At 36.7% G+C, this 23,285-nt stretch overlaps 1 protein-coding gene across 1 annotated transcript in view; it reads left to right on the top strand.

The window, feature by feature from the left end:
• The first annotated feature begins 1,222 nt into the window (after positions 1-1,222).
• LOC150095718 (carbohydrate sulfotransferase 1-like) overlaps positions 1,223-23,285 on the top strand; it is a 64,197-nt gene continuing 42,134 nt past the window's right edge. The window contains exon 1 of the mRNA XM_090409946.1: positions 1,223-1,319. Coding sequence (XP_090266072.1) covers positions 1,223-1,319 — 97 coding nt within the window. The remainder of the gene's footprint in view (positions 1,320-23,285) is intronic.

The following is a 23,285-nucleotide window of genomic DNA, read 5'->3' as shown; positions in this document are numbered from 1 at the left end:
ACAACTCTTCGTTTCACTACTTTACCAACCTTCATCATCCAACGCTTCTATCATCACTAATACTTTCACAGACAATCATGAACATCCATGCCCACGGCGGGATTCGAACCCCCAGCGTTTTGACGGGAGAGCAGATATGCTAATCACTCGGCCAACCAGGCCAGCAATATGTTTTATTGTCTTTCAGCTTCATGGTTTTTCTGTAATTAGGCCCTGAGATATACCCTAAATTTTTTATATAAAAAAAAATAAATTAAGGATCAAAAACGAAATTTGAGAAACGAATTATACTTTTCCCCATAGGTTATATTCATTTAGTGCGTTTTCGATTAATGTGCCCGTTTTAACACGTTCATTGCCAATCAAGCGATATCGCGCGATGCGAGTTTTCACCAAACGGCCGATCACGCGTTATCGGATGGACGTCGCTAACTAAATTTAAAAAAAAAAAAAATAAATATAAAAAATTTGGCCACCACACGAAATTCCAATTTTCAGCGTGGCAATGAACGATATCACGCGATGCGAGTTCTCACCAAACGGCCGGTCACGCGTTATCGCGTGGACGTCGTTAACTAAATAAAAAAAAATAATAAATTTGGCCACCACACGAAATTCCAATTTTCTGCTTGGCAATGAAAGTGTTAAAGAATACATCAAGCGCATTAATCGAGGGATTGCTGTAATAATAAACACTGAGTAGGATATACAGATGTTGAAAGAGCGGTTCATAAAAAGTTTAATTCTCATGAAAGTAACATCATCCAGAACTCGAAAGCAATGGCAAAGGAGGAGGTGCCGCCGATAGTCGATGAACAGCAATTACACTACCTGGAAAGGAGTCAATAGACATTCCCCCAATTCTTGACGAATTGGGTCATCCCGCTGCAACAATTAGTTGCAGTGGGATGCAACTAAACAGATGGGAATGCAGAGAGTCAACTCTGCAAGTGCCATCCACAGTGTTGACCCACCACATACCAAATGTGACTGCAGGGTGCTATGAGGAATAATATGTAAAACCACCATTCATTGACTGACATGAATGCAGAATTCTGAACATCAACTGGAATGCAAATCTGCACAAAAAAAAAATTCCTACCATGGAAACCCATATTGTGAACAGAGGCTCACAACATGGGTTTCCATGAAAGATCTGCAACATGCACGTCCCACATTACACAAACCAACATATAGCATTGTCTTCAGTGGTGCAAAAAGCATGTACAGTGAGAACATGGAAGCTTCGAATGCTGTGTTATGGAGTGATGAATTACGCTATACCATCAGACGAACAGGTGTGGAGGTGGTGGACGCCGGTAAACATCTCTTACCAGAGTGCATAACCCCAACTATGAAATTCAGAGTTGTCAGTGTGATGTATGGTCCTGTTTTTTTCCTGGTTTGGCCTTGCACCTCAGTGGTGCCACGAACATTGAACTCCAACAGGTATCTGAATAATGCAATGCTTCCTATTTGTGGCGTTTCTATGTAACTGCCCATTGTCTCTTTCAATGAGACAATGCACCCTGTCATAAGGCTGCTGCTGTAACTGCATGGTTTGCGGACATGACCATCACCACATTTGATTGGCCTCCACAGAGCCCTGATCTCAACCCTATTGAACATCTGTGGAATGAATTGGAATGTTGGGTAAAGTCAAGGGACATTCCATTCCCACAACAGTGTGACCTCGTTACTACAAGAATTAAAACCGAAAAACGGAATTTTGTGGGAATTAAAACCCAACTTTCAGTGAAAAGAGTGCCGAATCCACCTTCAATTCAAAAAAATCCGATTAAAGATAATTCGCATCCCATGCGGAATTCGAACACAAGTTCCTTTAAATCAAGGATATCATTTTTACTTGTTTACGAGGGTCGTATGTTTAGGAAACGATATGTATCATCACATTTTCTATGATCACTACTCTGTTTACTGAATGCACATGAAAGTTGAGAATGGGTAGAATTCATATAAAACAATCTTTCCAGATCGGTTAAAATGAAAGATTATTTTTTCGTTTTAACTTTCCAGTTTTAATTTTAATCCTTTTCAAATGATAATAGTAATTCTTTCACTTGGTAAAATTGAAAGAAATTAGTATAACATTTCTAGTTAAATTTTCTGGAATGGTTCAATGTTTGTTTCAGGTGGCAGATTTTAGTGGGAAAATTATGCAAAAATGTAATTAATTTCAAAGGTGAATTTGATTTTATGGTGAAAGGAGATGATAAAGGTCAGAAAATAATGTAATTCCGCTACACTGTTTTCCATATTATGAAGATGTCTACATATCACCACCAAATTAACAGTTTAGGATTTGTAGATAACAATACATATACATATTTTTCGAATTTTTCCACGAATAAATCTGCATCATATATAGAGGCAGGAGATAGAGAGCTTCCCATTGCAAGGCCTGAAAGTTTGTAGATTTTTCCATTCCATCGGAAAAAATTTGAGTTGAGATAGAGAGTTTATAGAGTTAAAAGATGTCTTGAGGGAACAGATTATAAGTATCATAAGTTCGTCCACAGTAACATTCGTAAATAAATTACGATAAATTATCCAGACTAATCATCATTTTATATTTTGGTTTAAGCCAATAAGAATAAATTTGGTCGGCTAAATCCCAAATTGCCAAACCATCCTCGTTCGTTCAGTAACAGGGTGTACCACGAGAAGGGTGTGGATTGGGCATTAGCTCAGCAACCCTGGTCGATTCTTTGCATTCCTTTAAAGACTATGTGAAGGTCTCTCAGTTATACATCTTTGACTGATCCTAAGTATCATGGGAATATAACAAAGATCTGTATTTAAGTTTTGTAGATCTGGAAAAGGCATATGACAAGGTACCAAGAGAGAAGCTATTCAATACGCTACAGTTATATGGTATCCATGGGGCATTATATCAAGCAATACCTAGTCCTTATTTGAGTGGTAAGTCAGCAGTTAGAATTAAAGGACGTAGAGGAAGGTAGTTTAATGTTAAATCTGGTGTCAGATAAGGATGAATATTATCTATATGGATACATTATGAAGAATGTGGTATTAAACCTGATATGAAAATTGGAGATGTTAATCTTTGCTTCATGCGGATGATGTTATACTTCTAAATAAATCCGTTACAAGTCTGCAAGATTCTCTTACTAAATTGAATAACTGTTATAATATATATGGTATGAAGGTCAGAAATAACTAGACAAAGACAATGAAAATAGAAGCATTGAAAATATCAACTGCATTGTGAATAGAGAACGTATAAACAAGAAAAACCTTTCAGCTACTTATGCTCGATTTTTAATGACGATGGTAAATTTAATATGGAGATAGACGACAGAATCAACGAAATCTGGTATGGGAAGTCAACTGAATAAAGTTATATGGAATAATAGAGAAATTAGTCAAAACACTAAATTAACTGTATAAAAGACAGTGTTCAAATCAATTTTAGTTTATGTATCTGACAGCTGAGTTAGAAATAAAACACTTAACCAAAGTCTAGAGTCTATGAGACTTGAGAAAGATTAAGGGCATGAACAGATGACATCAATGGTAATAAAAATTTTTTTAAAAAAATCAGCTAATGCCTTTCAATCCCTTATAGGGAGCAGGCGAGGCTTTTATACCCTATCTAGCTTTTGGAGACTGAGTGGGCAGTTCAATCTCCATCAGTAGCCAATTAGAGATAGCTGGCCTATGTCTATCACTAATTATAGTAGCCACTGCTGAAGAGGAAAGAAAACAAGTGCTGCTATCTCTTGATACCTAACTCTAATAAGATATGTTACTGTCTGAAATAATGTGAATAAAACGGTCGATTTTCTTGAGTTTACGGGATAAAAAACCTGAGTTTCCAGGAGGAAAAACCTGCTTTCCCATGCAAAGAGATCGACTAACTCGGGAATCGGTCGAAGAAAGGTTTAGAAAAAGTTCTTCCAGTCGACGAGTAGACTTGAACTTAAGTCTGACTTCGAGCGACCAAGCGCAGAGGATGCAAGTACCACTTCCAGTGAGCTACACAATATCATATTAAAAATGAGAATATTAGGAAAGAACTTGACATTGTTAGCATCCAGGAATGTGTTAGCAGAGCTAATCTCAGGTGTTTACTTAAACAGAATGGGAAAGGAAAGATTAGCAAAACAAGTGTTCTCTACCAGGTTAGCAGGAAAAATACCCAGAGGACGAGGAAGATATAGGTGGATTGATAAGTAAAAAGTGCCTTAGAAGATAGAAATATAAGATCTGATAATGATGGAGTCTTGGCAGGTAACCGATTGATTTGGAGGAAAATTGTAGATAGGAAATTAGTAATGATGTAAGTTTTTCATGTAGCACTATCATAATATCCTGTACACCCCTTGAGCGTACATGTCAGAAATTTGATGATGATATCCAGACTAGGTAGAATGTCTGTTCGTGCGATAGAAATTTCTGCTAGTTTCTCCTTACTTATTGATGGAAAAGCTCGAAAAAGATGTATTGTTATCTACAAATCCTAACCGTCAATTTGGTGGAGATATGTAGAATACATCTTCAGAATATGGAAATAGTGTAGCAGAATGGCATGATTTTCTGGCATCTATCAACTCCCACCGTAAAATCGAATTCACCTTTGAACTTGAAAATGAAGGGAAATCACCTTTTCTAGACGTTTTTATCATTTTATTAAACAGGCAGACAGAGGTATTTCTCTTGGTATGTATAGTAAGCCGACCCACACAGGTCGTTATCTACATTTCTCCTCGTTGCACCATATTTTATTTTACAAAAATTGGGCATTGTATATATGCTGAAAAAGAGGGTGATCTCTATTATATAAGAGATGAAAGAACATTAACAGAAGAACTACATTCTATCCTCCTACTATTCATCAGCAATGGATACCCTAAAAAATAGCATAAAGATTACTACTCTCTAATCCCTCTCCACAACAAATCCATAACATTCATTACAGAGAGTCGATTTCCACCCCTTTTGTAGGTGGACTTTCGCAAAAAATTGCTAATCTTCTGAAATCTCATGACGTTAGAATAGCCTTCAAACCCATCATGACATACGAAAGTACTGCTGTAGTCCAGTAGTACAGGATTGTACCAGTTGTTGGCAATTTTTCAAGTGCATTTGCTTTACAGAAATTATGAAGATAAGTTTTCAATGAATGGCTTCCTGCTCAACCTATGTATGTATGTATAGCATAAATCAATAAGAAGAAAATTGATCGCAACTGCATTCAAGTGCCAACATTGGTGCATACGTTTCAATGGACTTTTGCTAAATTGAATTATTTTGCTGAGGTAATTTCATGATGCGCCTGTGTGTACCCTTTGTAACATAATCCGAAATTCAAGTTTTAAGAGCTTTTATATTTATTTTTCAAGGAGATAAGATCCCTTGTTATGTAAACAGTGATTAAGGTAAGGATTTTACAATAGAAAACTCCGGCAATTTTTCCATAGCAAAATGTCCATGCATATACAAACAGCAACCAAAAGAAAGCCACAATTGTCAAGCGGTTTATCGCAACGTGGAAAAAAAAATTACAAATTATTATTATTATTCGTGACACCTCCAAGGAGTCCGAAGACTCATTGCGGGAGGACACCCACTGTACAACTCTCCATCTCCACCACTACTGAACCTCTACTACCAATCAAGTACATCAGCGCCACCTACCTCCCACCACAACAACTAGTATTTATTATTATTATTATTATTCCTGATACCTCCAAGGAGTCCGAAGACTCATCGCGGGAGGACATCTTCAACTGTCTCTACACCTTACCTCTACTACGAATCAACGCCATCTACCGCCCACCTCCAACACCACCACAACTAGTAATTTTTGTCTGTAAATTGCGTGTGTTCTGAAGGGCCGATTTGTATGTATGCGGGATGAAAAACCCGAGTTTCCGGGAGAAAAAACCCTGCTACCTCCGTATGAGATCGGCTAACTCACCATCGATTGAAATCGACCAGATAAAGATTCCTCCCGTCGCGACGAGAATCGAACTTAGGCCTATTCCAATCGAAGGGCGCAATGTACCGCCGTTCTTCCAATTGCGCTACGGAGGCGCTAATTTGGATCACATGTTAGGACAGTTCCAAACATATCCACGTATTGAGAGATCTCAAGCAGGAATTACAATTCATATCGCAGACCTCATTTGGAAGTATCAATATTCATTCGAAGTACAACTCATAAAACTTGGTTTTCAAGTAGGTGATGTAGTAGTGCTTAGTGGTAACTGCTAAGTTTCACTAAGTATATCGTGGTGGATGAAAAACAAGCAAGATTTTTATACACCAAGTTCTCAATAGCCATCCTGTAGTTTACCCAATAAAGAAAAAAAAAGATGGGGAAATTATTGAAGGAACCTTTTACGAACCAGGACTCTCAAAAGTACATTTTACTTATATGTTCTAAATTATGTTTTTCATCATGAAAAAATATTTAAATGAGAGATTGGACAAGGGAGGGCTGAATTTTTTGTGCACTGTTAGGGTAAACCAATACAATGCTTTTTCTAACTTTATGCCTAGTAATGTCAGTGTTAAAGTTTTTCCCCAGAATATTCAGTCCAAATTGAGAAATCAGACTTGTAGGGAAATGGGAATGATATTAGCTGAGATTCATATACTAAATTCCTGGAATAACATTGAAAAAGGATTAGATGAATTTCACTCCCGAGGTTCATCATATGATATCCCCTTCTGATTATACCAATACGGAAGATTTGATTTAAAAAAATTAAAACGAACGCATCTTTAATTGTTTTCTGAATTTCAAGATAAAGGTAAATGTAAGTTTTGTCGAAACACTGAGGATCCGAGTAAGGTATATATAATATAACCATTAACTAATGCTCTCATGTTGTGTACAACAGAAATTCAAGATGGTTTTATGTTGTTTTTTGGTGTTGTTGAAGCATAAATCCCACAACTCTCGGTTTTCGCTGATGGCCTTTGGTTGAACCTGGGTTAGAATCCCATTTAGGATGCAAAGAGCCTTTATCAAGGCTTTTCAGTTGAAGGTGAGTTAGGTCCAGTTTCATCTGGAGGTGATAGGGTTTCCCTCCCAGAAACTCTTGTTTTATTTCCTGCAACCATGCAAGATGGTCAGAATTTGCAAATTACAGACAAAAATACATTAAAACCAACAGGTTTATATTGGGTTCATGAGAAGGTGCTGTACCTGCCTGTATGGGGCTCACTGCTGTTGTATCATCATGTGCTAACTAACTAAAGAAGTACGCACAAAAATTCTTGATAATGGAAACAACGTTTCTGATATGAAATTGGGAAGTGTTGTGTTTGAATAATTCTCAGCCTTATTGCAATGTTCAGGCAGGGTGAGGTTTTTGCTGGTTATTCCCTGGAGAGAGAGAGTATTTAAATTCTCAGTTATCCATTTTAGTGTCTGTTCAGATAATTATACTGTTTATTGTTCCCAATCGGTGTTAATCTCCGCTGATCACAAAGCTGTAATCTTGAGTAATCCAAGGTTTATTAATACTGCATGTTCATCCTAGAATATTTTCAGCTGCTTCAATAACTCTCCTTGAAAACTGTTGATAAGAGGTATGAAGATCAAAAGAGTCTCCAGGGATTTCAGAAAGAGCAAAAGTAAGATCTCTTTCAAGTAATTCTTTAGTGTTGTTTGATTTGATTTGTGTAGGGTTAAACTTGTGTGTTATTATTTTTCTCGTGAGTCTAAATCCAAATTTCAACATAATGTTACTGACTAAATTATGGTTACTTCCAATGTCAGCACCAGTGAGAAAATTATTTCTTGCTGAATTTCTACAAGTTTTATAGTTACTTTTTATAAGCCTTTTTTGGTCTTCCATCTGGGGAGATCCAGGTCCATTTTCGTGACTGTTTATGTGTGAAAAGTGTTAGTTATGGTATGATCATCCTGCAAAGCAAATTCTATCAGTTGTATATCCCCATCATTTGTTTTTCCTAATGCAGAAGGGATGGCAAAAGGTAGAAAATTCCTTCCTTCCTAGAACTAATCTGATTTCTGCATTCCAACTCCCTTGTACTATTAAAAAGTCTTTCTTCGGTGTTTGGACATGAAAGTGATTCCCTTGCTGATCATATGTGGTTGTTTGTGCATATACTTGTATAATAGATATATTGAGTGGTTTACCATTTAGTCTTATTGTATCATTTGAATATTTTGGCACTGTCGATATCTTTCCCATCCAACAATTTTTACAATGGCTCAGAACCCAGCATACTCCTTAGTTGGTTATAATTTCCTTTGTAGTTTGACATGCAATTTTTTTTTAATGGCACATCCATAAAAGTAGCCACTTGCCAAGTCAGCACAGCATAATTATTATTACCAACCAGAGGCAGAACAGTCACGTCTTTAACTAAAACCCCCACTGATACTGTAATCGGATCTAACATTCGACATCAAGTTTCTTCTATCACATGCTGCTTGAGGAAATTGTCTTGCACCTCACACCAGATGGCTTCAAACTCATTGCTATGTGGAACATTGTTACTATTACAGTCATATCTTTCTATCCTAACTGCACTCAAAACCATTCAGTATCAAACAAGTTAGGAGAGGAACAGTACACCGCTCTTCTACTTTCCTATCCTTCGTAAAAAAATACGTAAAAAAATATATCCTTCACGATCTGAGGCTTCAACATGTTCACCAAGGCAACAAACTCCACTCCTTTGTTTCTGATACTCCTGGCATTCGTTTACAGACATAATAAGTTATCTCTATTCTTATGTAATGCGTTGCTTGGGCTAACATTCTTGCATTTGCTTAATAAGTACGAACTGGACGAACACACAATAGTCTTTTCCTCATTATAAAAAAATCAGCTAATGCATTCTATTCCCTTATATAGGGTGCTTCATTCTCCACCGGTAGCCAATCAGAAATCAGAGATAGCTGATCCAAGACTATCACTGATTATAAGCGGCAACCGATCATTTCCATAATAATGCACATTTCCTCTCACACAGTTATATAACATGATCGCTTTTTCGTATACATACTGATCATTCCTCAATTCATTCAAGAATTGAGGAATGGTCAGAATGTATTCTAGTTTTCCTGACTAAATTCTAAATTCTAGTTTTCTTGACTCTTTGTGTTAGATCTCATGGTAATTTATAATTTTTCGCAACTCTTGATACCAAACACATTCAAGTGTAGACTGTCTTTCTTATTCAAATCCATTCTTCCTGAAAACTCATTCCACAGACCCAAATACTCGCACCCATTCTTACTACACTTGTTGAGTTCATCTCAAGCAATAAATTGCCGTCTGCTACAAATCTGTTCGTGTGTGCGCGTATGTGTGTTCAGTATAAATACATGTAGTTTTCCCTCAGATTTTTCATCCTGCTAATTTAATAATTTATTTATTTAATAAAATTAAATGTTTAAAAGATTTATTTATAGTATATTTCTAGGATCGTTAGAGCAGATATGAAAGAGTGTTCAAAGTCTCCAGTTTTCAGCACCGAAAATAAGTTTTTTTATATTTTTTTATTCTCTGACCAGTTTGTTTTAGTTGGTCTTCCTCTTTTCTAGTTCCTGAAATAAGTCCTTATTTTTCGTGACTTACAAAAAATAGTTAGGATGGAGATAGAACAAAAGTTAGGATGAAACCAGAACACTAAATTATATGTTTAGTTTAATCATTTCTCCAAGTATAAGCAAGCAAAGTTTGAGCCTGAAGTATCTTCAGGACTGGAGAAACTCGTGGCAAAGGTGGACTAAGTTCTCATCACTTTCCTTCGTATCCCATAATGCAAAGCACATCTCTTTGCAGACATGTATAATGCTATGCATTATGGGAAGGGTCACTACCCAGACCTTTAACCTTTATTGAGGTCCCTTCAGTGGAAGTCAGACCCAGAGGAGATACCAAGGTTGAAGCAATGCAGAATTCATATTTCTGTATGCCAGTTGCCTTATTATTATTATGTCACCTTATTATTAAATTACTCTGGATTAGAGAAGGATGTTGGAAGTTTTTTCCCACTTGGTTAGACTATAAATTATATGTTTAGTTTAATCCTTTATCCAAGTGTAAGCAAACAAAGTTTGCCCCTGAAGTATCTTCAGGGCTGGGGAAAGTGATGAGAACTTAGTCCCCCTTTGCCACGAGTTTCCCCAGTCCTGAAGATACTTCAGGTGCAAACTTTGTTTGCTTACATTTGGATAAGTGTAAGCAAACAAAGTTTGCTCTCTCCAGCCAAAAGGCTGCAGGTTCGAATCCCACCGTGGGCATGGATATCTGTAATTGTCTATGAAAATAGCGGTGGTGGTCGGCAGTAGAGAGTGGCGCTGGTGTAGATGATTAAGGTAGCTGTGATTAGTGGAGTAGTGGAGACAGAGAGTTGTAGAGCAGGTGCCCTCCCTTGATGAGTCTTTGGACTCCCTGGAGGTGTTATGTAATACTAATACTAATACTAATAAAGGATTAAACTAAACATATAATTTATAGTCTAACCAAGTGGGGAAAAAATTCCAACATCTTTCTCTAATCCAGAGTAATTTAATAATAAGATGTGACCAGTGGCAGATTACCCATTAAGGCAATGAGGCACGTGCCTAGGGGCCTCAAGCTTTGGGGGGCCCAAGCCAAGACATTTTCCTATAGTGTTTTAAAATAGATTAATGTTTTCAGTAAACATAATAAAAATCTTAATTATTTTAAGCGAAAATTTTTTCAAAATAATTATTACGTTTTAATATGTAGTTTGAACAGCACGCACTATCTATGGTTTAAATAATGCCGCAATACCAATGTCGGTGCTAGTGGACAAGCTTTGAATTTTGTACTTTGAACAGCGGGCGCTATCTATGCTTTAAATTAAACCGCATTACCAATGTCGGCGCACGGCGCTGTTGACAGCTTCGAGCTCACGAAAACTGATTGCATTGCCGAGATAGGAAGTTTTGCCTGGTTGCTCCTTAACTTTATTTGTTATTGAATCGTGTAAAAATGAGGTGTTTTTTTTTCAAAAATAACTTTTTAGTGTGACTTTTCGTGTTTTCATTATTTGAATATTTACTCAAATAATCCCAGAGGAGATTATTTGAGTAAAAAATACAATAATAAAATAAATAAAATAAAAAGTTTTATTATTTATCATCCTTTAACTCTTTAACAGGCAGAAAAATCCAGAAGTTCAAAAAATTCAAAAGTACAAAATTTCATTTATTTGCCACCTAACTTTTATTTTTTTTATTCTTATTATTTTTTGGGGCCCCCAAATATAATTTGCCTAGGGGCCCCAACTATCCTTAATCCACCAATGGGTGTGATACCTTTTGGCAACTGGCATATGGAAATATGAGTTCTGCATAGCTTCAACCTTGGTATCCCCGCTGGGTCTGGCTCCCACTGAAGAGACCTCAATAAAGGTCGAAATGGGTCTGGGTAGCGACCCTTCCCATAATGCATAGCATTATGGGAAGGGTCACTGATCAAGATGATAGCAGGTCTATGCAATGAACCTTATGAGAACAGGTTGAATATTTGTGGGTTGCAGAAATTGGTTGATAGGCAGAAAAGGCGAGATATGATTAAGACATTCAAATTGCTGAAGGGTTTCTATAAGCTTAATTCAGAGGATATTTTTCAGAACAGGCCTGGTGGTGGTGGTAGAACTAGGGGATATCTATGGAAGCTGGGCAAGAGTGTGATTAACAAGGGTGTTAGAGCTGGGTTCTTTACTTGTAGAGTGGTAAATGAATGGAATAAGCTGCCAGAGTCTATTGTGGGTGCTATGACAGTGAGTGAGTTCAAGGCAAGGTATGATAGATACTGTAAGAATGTCGAATAGTTGTGTGGACATGATGTTTAGGGCCTCCCTCGATGAATCTAAGGACTCCCTGGAGTCGCCTGTAATAGTAATTTTTTTTTTTTTTTTCAAATATTTACATATGTACAATGATCAACTATTCAGTATATTATTTTACAGGTTCAGCACTTTGTGCTACATATAATGAGATTTAAATAGTAATGATGATAACAGTTTTTTTTTTTATATAACAATCATAATAATAATTTACAATTATATTGTTCAGAGTTACATAAGTTGTACAATATTACCCACAACATGTAATATGTTGTGGGTTACTTTTTTTTTTTTCAAGTTTGAAAAGGTGTGATTATACAACAGTATTAGAACAACAACAACAACAACGTTACTGGCTTGCTGGGTGAAGCATAAAATGCTTTTTATTTTCCCCTTTATCTGTGTGGAGAAGCTTGATGGGGGGGGGGGGGTTGTGAGACTTATGCTCGCACTTTGTGAACTATGGAATTAGCTCTGTTCTGCTGAAAGCAGGATTGCCTTGGGTCTTTTGTGTTTTTGATAGTCATGTTCACTATAACTGGAAGCTTGTTTGATTAGTGGATTGGGATGAGAATGTGCCTTGCTGAAGAACTTTTCGGCATGGTCATGAAGGAGAGAACGGATGTCAGGGGTTCCGGTTTCTCTGTGGATCTGCGTGTTTCTGACGAACCATGGGGCGTCTAAGATCATCCGCAGGCATTTGTTTTGTATCCTCTGTAGTTTCTGGATGTTAGATTTGGATGTGTGACTCCATGCCGGGGATGCATATGTGATTACTGGTCGAATTACCATCATATATAATAACAGCTTGTTGCGTTTATCCAATTTGCTGTTGCGATTGATCAGGGGATAGAGTTGGGCTATGGTTCTGGATGTCTTTGTGCCTATGAGCTTGATATGGCTGTTGAAATTTAGCTTTTTGTCTAGCTGTACTCCAAGGTATTTGGCTTCTGTCTGCCATGGTATCTTTTTTCCGAGAAGTTCAATATCATCTTGGATGAAGGCTTTGCGTCTGGTGAACAGTATAGCTGAGCTTTTGACGGGGTTTACTTGTATCCTCCAGTCGGAGAACCATTTCTCTAGCTTTGTGATAGTATCCTGGAGACGACTGATCGCCAGGTGTGGGCGGAGAGATCTTGTCATTATGGCTGTGTCGTCAGCATATAGGGCTGTGATGGTAGTCCTCAGGTTCTGTGGAATGTCCGCCATGTAGATTGTGAAAATATGGAAATTTCTGAAGATTCTGCGCACTAAACACAATCCCCTACCGCCCATGCAAACTGCTCATGGAACGGCGCACACTGATAAAGAAAAAGCAGAAGCAATAGCAGAAAACCTAGAAAAACAATGCAGCCCGTCATATGATAATATAAACATCACCCACATATATAAAGTCCACCAGCAGGTCAAGCGTACCTTAAGTCAGTCCGAAGACAAACCAGCCAGCATCACCCCCACTACTCCAGTTGAAATAACCAACATCATAAAACATCTAAACAACAAAAAAGCTCCAGGGCCAGATGGAATTACTAACAGAATCATCAAATTACTTCCTAGAAAGGCTATTATGCACCTGGTTAACATAACCAATGCAATATTGAGGATACAACACTTCCCCTCTGCATGGAAAACAGCAGACATCATACCAATAAAAAAGCCAGGAAACAATCCGCAACTCCCGCAAAGCTATCGTCCAATAAGCCTGCTTTCCAACCTGGGAAAGATTGCTGAAAAAATTATCCTTTCAAGACTACAAGAAAAATCAGACCAAATAGGAATAATTCCAAACGAACAATTCGGCTTCCGCCGTATGCACAGCACAGTGCAACAAATACACCGACTAGTGGAGCATATCACTCAAGGATACAACTGGAACCTTCACACAGCTGCAGTTTTTCTGGATATTGCCAAGGCCTTTGATAAGGTATGGCATCAAGGATTACTCTATAAACTCATTCAGGCTAACATTCCAACAAACCTTACCCGTCTAATAAAATCATACCTCACTGACAGATCCATGCAGATAAAAATAAATGGCACCATCTCAACTTGGCGCAAAATCCTGGAAGGAGTACCACAGGGATCTCTTTTGGCTCCTTTACTTTTCACAACAGTATTTACAGATATGCAATCTGAATATTATGTGTCCTTATTTTCACAAACATGCTGTGTAAACTCATGATTTACTTTTAAAATATATATTTTTTTTTACATTGCATACATTTGTTACAGTTATTATATACATTACATTCATTTGTTTACATATGATACATTAATTACATTTGTTTACATGTGATGTTTACAATACGTACATTGGTTTACATATAATACATGCATTGGTTTTCTTGTGATACGTACATTACATGCATTTGGTTACGTATGATACATCTTGGATGAGAACTAATTTTTTTTCCCTTTCATCCTCGAAGCTTAAATGTAAGCTTATCTGAGGATGACACCAGTTGGTTATTATGTATTGTTTTTTTTTTTTTTTTGCTGTGTTAGGATGCTACGGAATCTATGATTGAGAAATTCGAGAAATTGAGAAATAATAATAATAATAATAATAATAATAATAATAATAATAATAATAATAATTATTATTATTATACATGTCCTCAAGGAGATGTGCTTTGCATTATGGGAGATACTAAGGAAAGTGATGAGAACTTAGTCCACCTTTGCCACGAGTTGCCCGAGTCCTGAAGATACTTCAGGCACAAACTTTGCTTACACTTGGATAAAGATTAAACTAAACATATAATTTATAGTCTAACCAAGTGGGAAAAAACTTCCAACGAAACCAGAACATGTCGATTACAATGATGAGAAGGTAATTCCTGCTCATGGTAATCGACTCTTTCCCTCCTTCTCCTCTCTTCTCTAACCCGTAGTAGGTGAATCCAGTGTTCAGCAATCCATGAAGTTGACATTTTCTGGCTTTGCTTTAAATTACCTTTTATTTATTTATTTTTTTTCTCTGCACGGTTAGCGAATGTTAGACAATATTGTAGCCAATATTTTATTATTACTTTTTTTTAAGAATAGATCTGTGTTGGACAAGGGCTTTATTGTTCACGTTGTGGGGAAATGCTTTTTATTTCTTCTTCGTAATTTTAACTGTGTGTTTTCAAATTATATATAAATTTATTGTAAGACTTTGCTCTGTTGACAATGGTGTATATCAATTAATCGTTTAATATATATTTTTTTAAACTATTAAAGCATACTATTACTAAACTATACTATACTATACTATACTATGCTATGTATATATGCAGTTCTGAAACTGAAGTGTTTGGAAAGAATGAAAACATTTTAGTGAAAGTGAAACATGTTTAACCGTAAACTTTTATCGAGACAGCCTGCTTACCTTCATTAAAATTACCATATACTGTACTTAAAATCACCTTTCTCCCTTCCTCCTTAACAAATGTATTCCCTCGCCTCCTCTAGGATCCAACAGCCCAATATCGTAACTTACAGAAAAACTATCAACGTGGGCTGTAAATTTCTTTTATTATTATTTTCCTCCCATACAAATGAAATATGTGGACTTGAGTTTCAACCTGGCATAGCTGACCTCACAATTAGTTTATTCAGACTCAGTTTGGCCCAAATGACTTATTTGTATGTGCAAGTGAGAGTGTGCGCATAGACAAACTGAAACTAGAAACCAAACTCTGCAAAAGAAAGACATCATGACCACAGATTTAGTGGATCCAAAATATAGTTCGGTTATGGGAGCCTTTCCCGCATTACAAGAGTTCGTATTACGGCAGCAGCTGCATTTTGAGTAACTACATACTGTATATGTGTAATTAAAACGCTGCAGCATCATGTAACTTACTACCAAATAAACCGAAGAGCATGTGAAAATGCCGTTGTCTCAGCTCCAGCGAAGTTGTTTTATTTGGTTAACGTGTTGTAACCAACTAAAACAATATTTTCCAATTTCTCAGCATGGTGTATCATATCCTGCATTATTGCTTTTATGTTCTAAACCCTCTGATCTAGTAAATGAAATACTTCAATGAAAAAAATAAATTGAAGTTATCCCAATTCATACAAACTATATAATCATCTATAGCTTGATCTCCATCCACTCCCCCCCCCCATTTTGTTTCGATTTGTATAACACACACACACACACTAAAATTCTCTCTCTCTCTCTCTCTCTCTCTCTCTCTCTATATATATATATATATATATATATATGAATATGAACTATTTGGTAATAAAGAGATACATATTGATTTCTGTTATCCAACTATTATTGATTTGCAGTGTCTGCGTAACCTTTCGTTTTTTAATTAACCTGCGATAATTCCATCCTGCTGTCTGTGCTTAATCGTGAGTAATACTGAGATTTGAAATAACCATAACGAAACTATTAATTTTATGCATATTCTGAATTTATTTTAAGCTAAAGGGCTTTTACATTTAAAATATTATTAAATATTTGAAATTTCCATACACTGTAAACTGCGTAACTTCAATGAACTAATCTTATGGGAATGTATACGATGATACGGTGTTCTCTTCACCTTGATAAACCATGCTGTGTCAAATTGACATTCCATTTAATTATTTAATTTCACGGTTTAAAATAATTGGGATACCAAACGGGGGTGGGAGGGGATAGAAAAAGAATCAGTGGGCTCTGTAAGAGAAATTTTGTCTTCAGTATATGATAAGTAGACTGACATAACTGATAGTTATTGAATCTAGGACATTGACAACACTGAATTAGTGAAAATTACCAGTGGATATTTGTGAAAAGCTTGATATGTAGACGCTCCAATTTAATCACTTCAGTTGAAACGATTTCAGACTCTCCACTTTAGTTTGCAAAATAAGTCTTAAGAGTATTTGTTTAAATAGATCTGCTAAAAAAATTAACTTAACAAATGACTCCAGTGCAAGATACTCAGATCTTAGCAGCATTAATGGCTAATGAAAACCGGATAATGTTTCTTTTTCCTTCCTATTCTCCCTTTCCCCTTTCTCTTTATTCTGAAGTTATGCTTTTCTTAGTACATTAGCCATCTTGGAGATGGATGGATCTATTCCTTCAAGAAATGAAATCTGAATAATAAAAAATATCATGAATTTTGAATTAAATAACAAAACAAGACAGAAAAAATTTCCCATCATTATATATATAATTTTTTTTTCTTTCTCTGTTTTTAAGACAGATTTAAATAGATCTTTGGCATCCAAGAATGATGGAGGGAATTAATACGTTCAAGATGTTGCACTTTGGATTGCAGAGGGGAGGGGATTATACATAGAGTGGATGGCAAGAATAATAGGCCATCTCTGAAGTTATGTAATGGTGTGCTGAAGAAGAGAGTTAGGAGTAGATTTTTAACATAGAGAATGATGATTGAGTGGAATGCATCTCAGGAATGTGAATAAGTTTAAGATTTAACATGACAGATATGTTGCTAGTTGAGTAAGATCTCTCAGAATGAATTTATTGACCTACATGAAGTTAATGTTCATAATAATATTTTAATAATGAAATTTTATTATTCATACATACTGTTTACATTATATAAGATGTAATACATATGATAGGTTATATGCATATACAGTGCAACATATATATATATATATATATATATAAGTTGGATCCTGAGAAAGAGTGAAAGAAGGAAGATAGATGCATTTGAATTATGAGTTTTGAGATGCTTACTAAGAATACCATGGACTGCAAAGCAAACCAATAAATCAGTGATAGACAGAATAAAGCCAGATTGCTCCCTTGAAGCTATGATCATCAAGCAAAAATTGTCATACTTTGGACAGTCTGGAGAAGATGATGATGCTTGCTAAAGTTGATGGAAGCAGGAGAAGAGGAAGACCAAGAATTAGATGGGTGGATGGAGTTAAAGAAGCAACTGGAGTGTGGAGTGTGCTTGGAGGTTCTGAAAGACATGGTCAGGAACAGATTGGAATGGAGAATGTATGTTCGTGGAGTCGCCAGGAGTCGGAAACGACTCGATGGATCATAACACACACACACACACACACACACACACACACACACACACACACACACATAGAAAGTTTGTTAACTTGGATATATTACGCATTCAAGATACCAAGTAATTTTATATAAACTTGGTTTTTAATCCTATTTCCCAAGTAAGCAAACAGACAAATATATGTCAAGTTTGCGCTTGCACGTAGTGCAAGATGGAGGCAACTCCTGCAAGTAGTGCAGGACCAAGGCAACTCATGGTAAAGGTAGATTAAGTTCCAATCACTTTCCTTAATATTTTTCCCCTAATGCAAAGCACATCCCCTTGTGGAGATACTATACAAATTTAGATGAAATTCGAATTACTTTCTACAGATTTTGTACTAGTTGTGATTATATGTTATATTATAATATAACATATTGTAATATAACATATAATCACAACTAGTCATAAGAAATAAAATAATTTAGTCATAAGAAATAAAATCTTTATCACATTTATAATATTAGTTCTGGATGAGGTATTAATGTAGTAGCGTGCATCCTCGAAACCTGCATTAAGCTTATCTGAGGGTGACGTTGATTAATTATTGTTTATTAATTCTGTTGCATTGTTGGCAATATTTTGGATATATGCCACTGCATTTGCATGTGGGAATCCTTCCCCCACGTGCACACACAATACTTAGAAATGCAATGATGTATCACTGAATATAAAGCTGAGCTAGTACAGTGCATTGCATTTCATGCGCAAAGTTTGTAAAGTTTGTATTTCTTTTTCATCGTATACCTGTAGGGTCCCTTTTAGAGTATTGTAGCATGCAAGATTTCTATTTTCATATGGTATTTTGATATATTATTGGTGTTTAATACCATATTTCATATGGTATTTAGTATTTCGTATGCTAGCAATAGAATAGCAAGAACTATGCATCATATAACAAGAATTCAAACAATTAATAGTATTACATATAAATGCAGCAGTCATTATGGAAAAGTTACCCCAAGTATTATTGTATTTATATGTGATATTATTAGTTCTCTGAAGTCTCATTATATGATACATAGTTCTGGAGTTTTTTTTTTTTTTATAGTAAGCATCAAAATAATGTTTTCCACCAGATCAGCTTTATTATTTTATATCATAGAAATGTCTATTTAAGTTATAACTTCACAGAATGCATACATTGGTATAGCATATCTTCAATATTATTATTATTATTATTATACCCTTCATATTGCAAAGGTGGTGAAGGTAACTCAAAAGATTGCTGCAATACTGAGAAGGACACTAACCTGCAGAGATAAGAGTTGTCATTCTATTGTGTAAAGCCCTGATCAGATCACACCTGGACTACTGTGCTCACATTTGGTCCCCAGGATTTGAAGGGGATAAATTATCGAATGGAAAGAGTGCAGAAGTGGATAACAAAGATGATATTAGGACTGTACTTAGTTATGAGGATAGACTGAGGGAATGTAGACTGTGGAGTTTGGTAGATAGAAGAAGGAGAAGTGGTATGATCGAGACGTTTCAACTATTGAGAGGCAATTACAAGGTTAACACTGGGGAGTTCTTTTAGTTGGTGGAACAGGGGGAAGGATCGAGGACAAGAGGGGCCATCCCTGCAAGTTACGAAAGGAAATTGTGAATGAGAGGATAAAGTGGTTTCTTGGCATGGAGGCATGGAGGGTGGTTGAACAGTGGAATGCATTGTCAGATAGAATGGTGATGGCATCAACAGTCAGTGGGTTCAAGGTGTGGCATCTTTCAGTATGTCGCAAGTAAAAGAAAGCATGCTTATGCAAGTTTCTTTTATATACAAGTTTCTTTTCCTCCTCCTTCATCCCTGCAACTGCTGTATTGTGGAACAATCTTCCCCCTGTTGTGTTTCACAAGGAATACAATATACAGTCATTTAAATCAAATGCAAACATGTTCCTCCTTTCCCAACCCACTATCCATACACGGTACTAATGTACTATAGGTCGATCAACCAACCTCTCATGTATGCACTCAACATAAAAAATAAAAAGGTAACTGAATCAGATGAAATAGTAGGATTGCTAAGTGAATGCTTTGCAAGAGTATATTATCCAGGTGAAGATATTATAGTAACAAGATAGGCAAAGGCTTATATGAAAACTGAGGTAATTGAACTGGAGGTGCATGGCATATTACAGAACCTAGATGTGAGTTTTACAAGATGGTGCTAGAGAATTGACAGTGCATTTGACTATATTGTTTATTCTAATTAATTTATTATTATTACGGGTATCTCCATGGAGTCAGTGGACTCATCGTGGGAGACCCAAAATATCAGATCAATATTTATCATACCTCTTCTTGAATTCATTTACAGATGAAGAACTCACAACTGAGTCAGGCAATTCAATCCACTCATCATTCACCACCCTCCAGGCAAAATATCTAGTTCTCACACCTTTGTTAACCACACTTTTCCTTAATTTCCAGGGATGACCTCTTGTTCTTCCATCACCATCACACAGCTGAAATATTTCCCCTGCATCAATCTTATAAAAACCTTTTAGTAATTTAACTGTTTCTATCATAATCCCTCTTCTCTGCCTATCAACCAACCTCTGCAATCCACAAGCTCTCAATCTATCAATGTAGGGAGCATTTTTTACATCACTCACCAACTTAGTCACTCTCCTCTGAACCCTCTCCACAACCTCCTCATCTCCAAGGAATCCAGGTGACCAGACTTGAGCACAGTAATCCAAATGTGGAAGTATCAACATCTTATATAGGGAAATAATAACCTCTTTATCTCTGGATGTTAGCATGTTCTTCAATAACCAAGTAATCCTATCTGCAATCTTGGACACCTTAGTAATATGCCCTCTGAACTTCATCTCCATATCCACCAACATTCCCAAGTCCCTGGCCTCATCAATCTCTTGGAGTACTGTTCCATCATTGTGGTACACAGCTGGTAATCTTTTAATCCCAAAATGCATAACTTTACACTTTTCCACATTCAACTGACATTCATTACCTTTTGCCCATTTTGCCAGCTTATTTAAATCATCCTGCAAACTCTCAACAGCAGCTTGATTTTTTATTGCACTATCCAACTTTGCATCATCATCAAACAACTGAATATCTCCCTTCAAGCCATTTCCTATATCATTTATGTACAAATTAAACAATAACAGCCCAAGCACAGAACCCTGAGGTACACCACTGGTCACCTGCCTCATCCTGGACTCTGCTCCTCCATACACCACTTTCTGGTATCTTTCCCTGAGCCATTCTCTTATCCATATCACCAGTTTAGTATCCATCCCCATCTGCTCTAATTTGCGCAACAGTTTTCCATGAGGTATCTTGTCAAAAGCCTTAGCAAAATTCAGGAGTATCACTGTGTAGTCATTTCCCTTGCCCAACTCAGATGTCATTCTATTATAAAAATTTAGTGAATTGCTAAGGCAGGATCGACCTTTAACAAAACCATGTTGGCCCCTATAGAGTATCATATTCTGATCCACCCATCCTTGAACTTTTTCAATACTTTTACCACCACTCCCGAGATGGTGATTGGTCTGTAATTAACTACTGCAGTCTTAGAGCCACCTTTATGCAAAGGAACCACTTTGCCTTCCTTCCACTCCCTAGGGACCATACCAGAGTTCAAACGTAAGTTAAATAACCCAGTAAGAGGTGTTTACAATTCCTTTGCACATTCATGCAACACCCGAGCTGATATTCCATCTACACCTACAGCGGTGTTTGCATTTAAATTCTGCAATATACTAAGTACCTCTGATTTATTAACTTCAATTCTCACATCAGTTATTGCTACATGTAGAGAGATATTCTCACTTGGGTGATAGATCTTTGAAAAGTGATCACTCAGCAACTCCACTATTACATCTGAATTGGTCACCTCAATACAATCAGCATCCACTAAGGTTATCCTTCCAAAGTCATTCTTCCTTTTACTTGCCACATAGCTGAAGAACTCTGGGATTACCCTTGATCTCCTTGGCTAAGGTCTTCTCATAATCTGATTTAGCTTCTCTTACTATGCTGGTAACCTTCCTAGCTTGAGCCTTGTACTGCTCATGGGTGTACAGATCTCCTTTCTCCTTGTAAATTCTCCATAACATTTTATTTTTTTGCAGATCAAGCCTGATACTACTACTCATCCATTAACGCCTACCTTGTTTGTCTTCCTGACCTTGGGAATACATTCTGATATTGCCTTCCTCAGATACCTGCTAATTATATCCCATGCGCTGCTAACATCATTCCCCTGCAATATGTTCTGCCATGGGACAGCTGCAAACTCACTTCGAAGCTTGTTATAATTACCTAACCTGTAGTTTATTTATTCTCATTTATTCTAACGTATTCTAACTCTGGGTTAGTGGAGGTTGGAAAGACGGGAAAAGAGTTCCACTGCATAAAGGAGGCTCCAAGACTGATGTAGAAAATTACTGATCGATCAACAAATCAAGAGTCATAGTCATGGTACTGGAGAAGTTGGTCAAGAGCAAAATACAGGAAGGGATAGTCATAAAATGGGATACTATATGGGGGGGGGTGCAACATGGTTTTGTGAAGGGCAGTAACTTGCTCACTTTTTATAATACAGTGACAGCTGAGTTGGATAAAGGTAATGGGTTTACAGTGATACTGCTGGACTTTCCGAAAGCATTTCACAAGTTACCTCATGGAATTCTAATTAATAAAAATTGCAGCACATATGGATGGATATAAAGATGGTGAAGTGAATTAAAGGGTGGTTGATGGAGAGATATCATAGAGTAGTTTATTCAGGAGTAGAGTCCAATAGAATTCTGTGACTAGTGGCATGCCACAGGGCTCTGTTGTTATATTAGCAAAGGAAAGAATCTAAGAGGAACTGCTCAGTTGTTTGCTGATGATGCAAAATCAGGTAGAGCAATAGTTAATAAAGATGATTTTAAAATTTTGCAGGATGATTAGGATAGACTGGAAGTTTGTACAAAGGAGAATGGATTCAGTTTAATGTGGCAAAGTGTAAGGTTTTAATAAAATTAGTTTAATCCTTTATCCAAGTGTGAGCAAACAAAGTTTGCACCTGAAGGTATCTTCAGGACTGGGGTAAGGTGGTACAACACCAGGGCAACTCGTTGCAAAGGTGGAGCAAGCTACCAACAATCCTATCCTCAGTATCTCTCAGGAGATACTGAGATAGGAGTAGTAGATAGGAGATAAGATACCAACACTCCTATCTCAGTATCTCCTGAGAGATACTGAGGATAGGATTGTTGGTAGCTTGCTCCACCTTTGCAACGAGTTGCCCTGGTGTTGTACCACCTTACTCCAGTCCTGAAGATACTTTCAGGCGCAAACTTTGTTTGCTCACATTTGGATAAAGGATTAAACTAATTTTATTATACTCTAACCAAGTGAAAAACAAACTTT

This window comes from Typopeltis vanoorti, chromosome 20 (genome assembly GCF_054136105.1).
Source record: "Typopeltis vanoorti isolate ZY-2024b chromosome 20, IOZ_Tvanoo_1.0, whole genome shotgun sequence".
In the NCBI taxonomy this organism is placed as follows: domain Eukaryota; kingdom Metazoa; phylum Arthropoda; class Arachnida; order Uropygi; family Thelyphonidae; genus Typopeltis; species Typopeltis vanoorti.
This window is presented reverse-complemented; position numbering and strand designations above follow the sequence as displayed.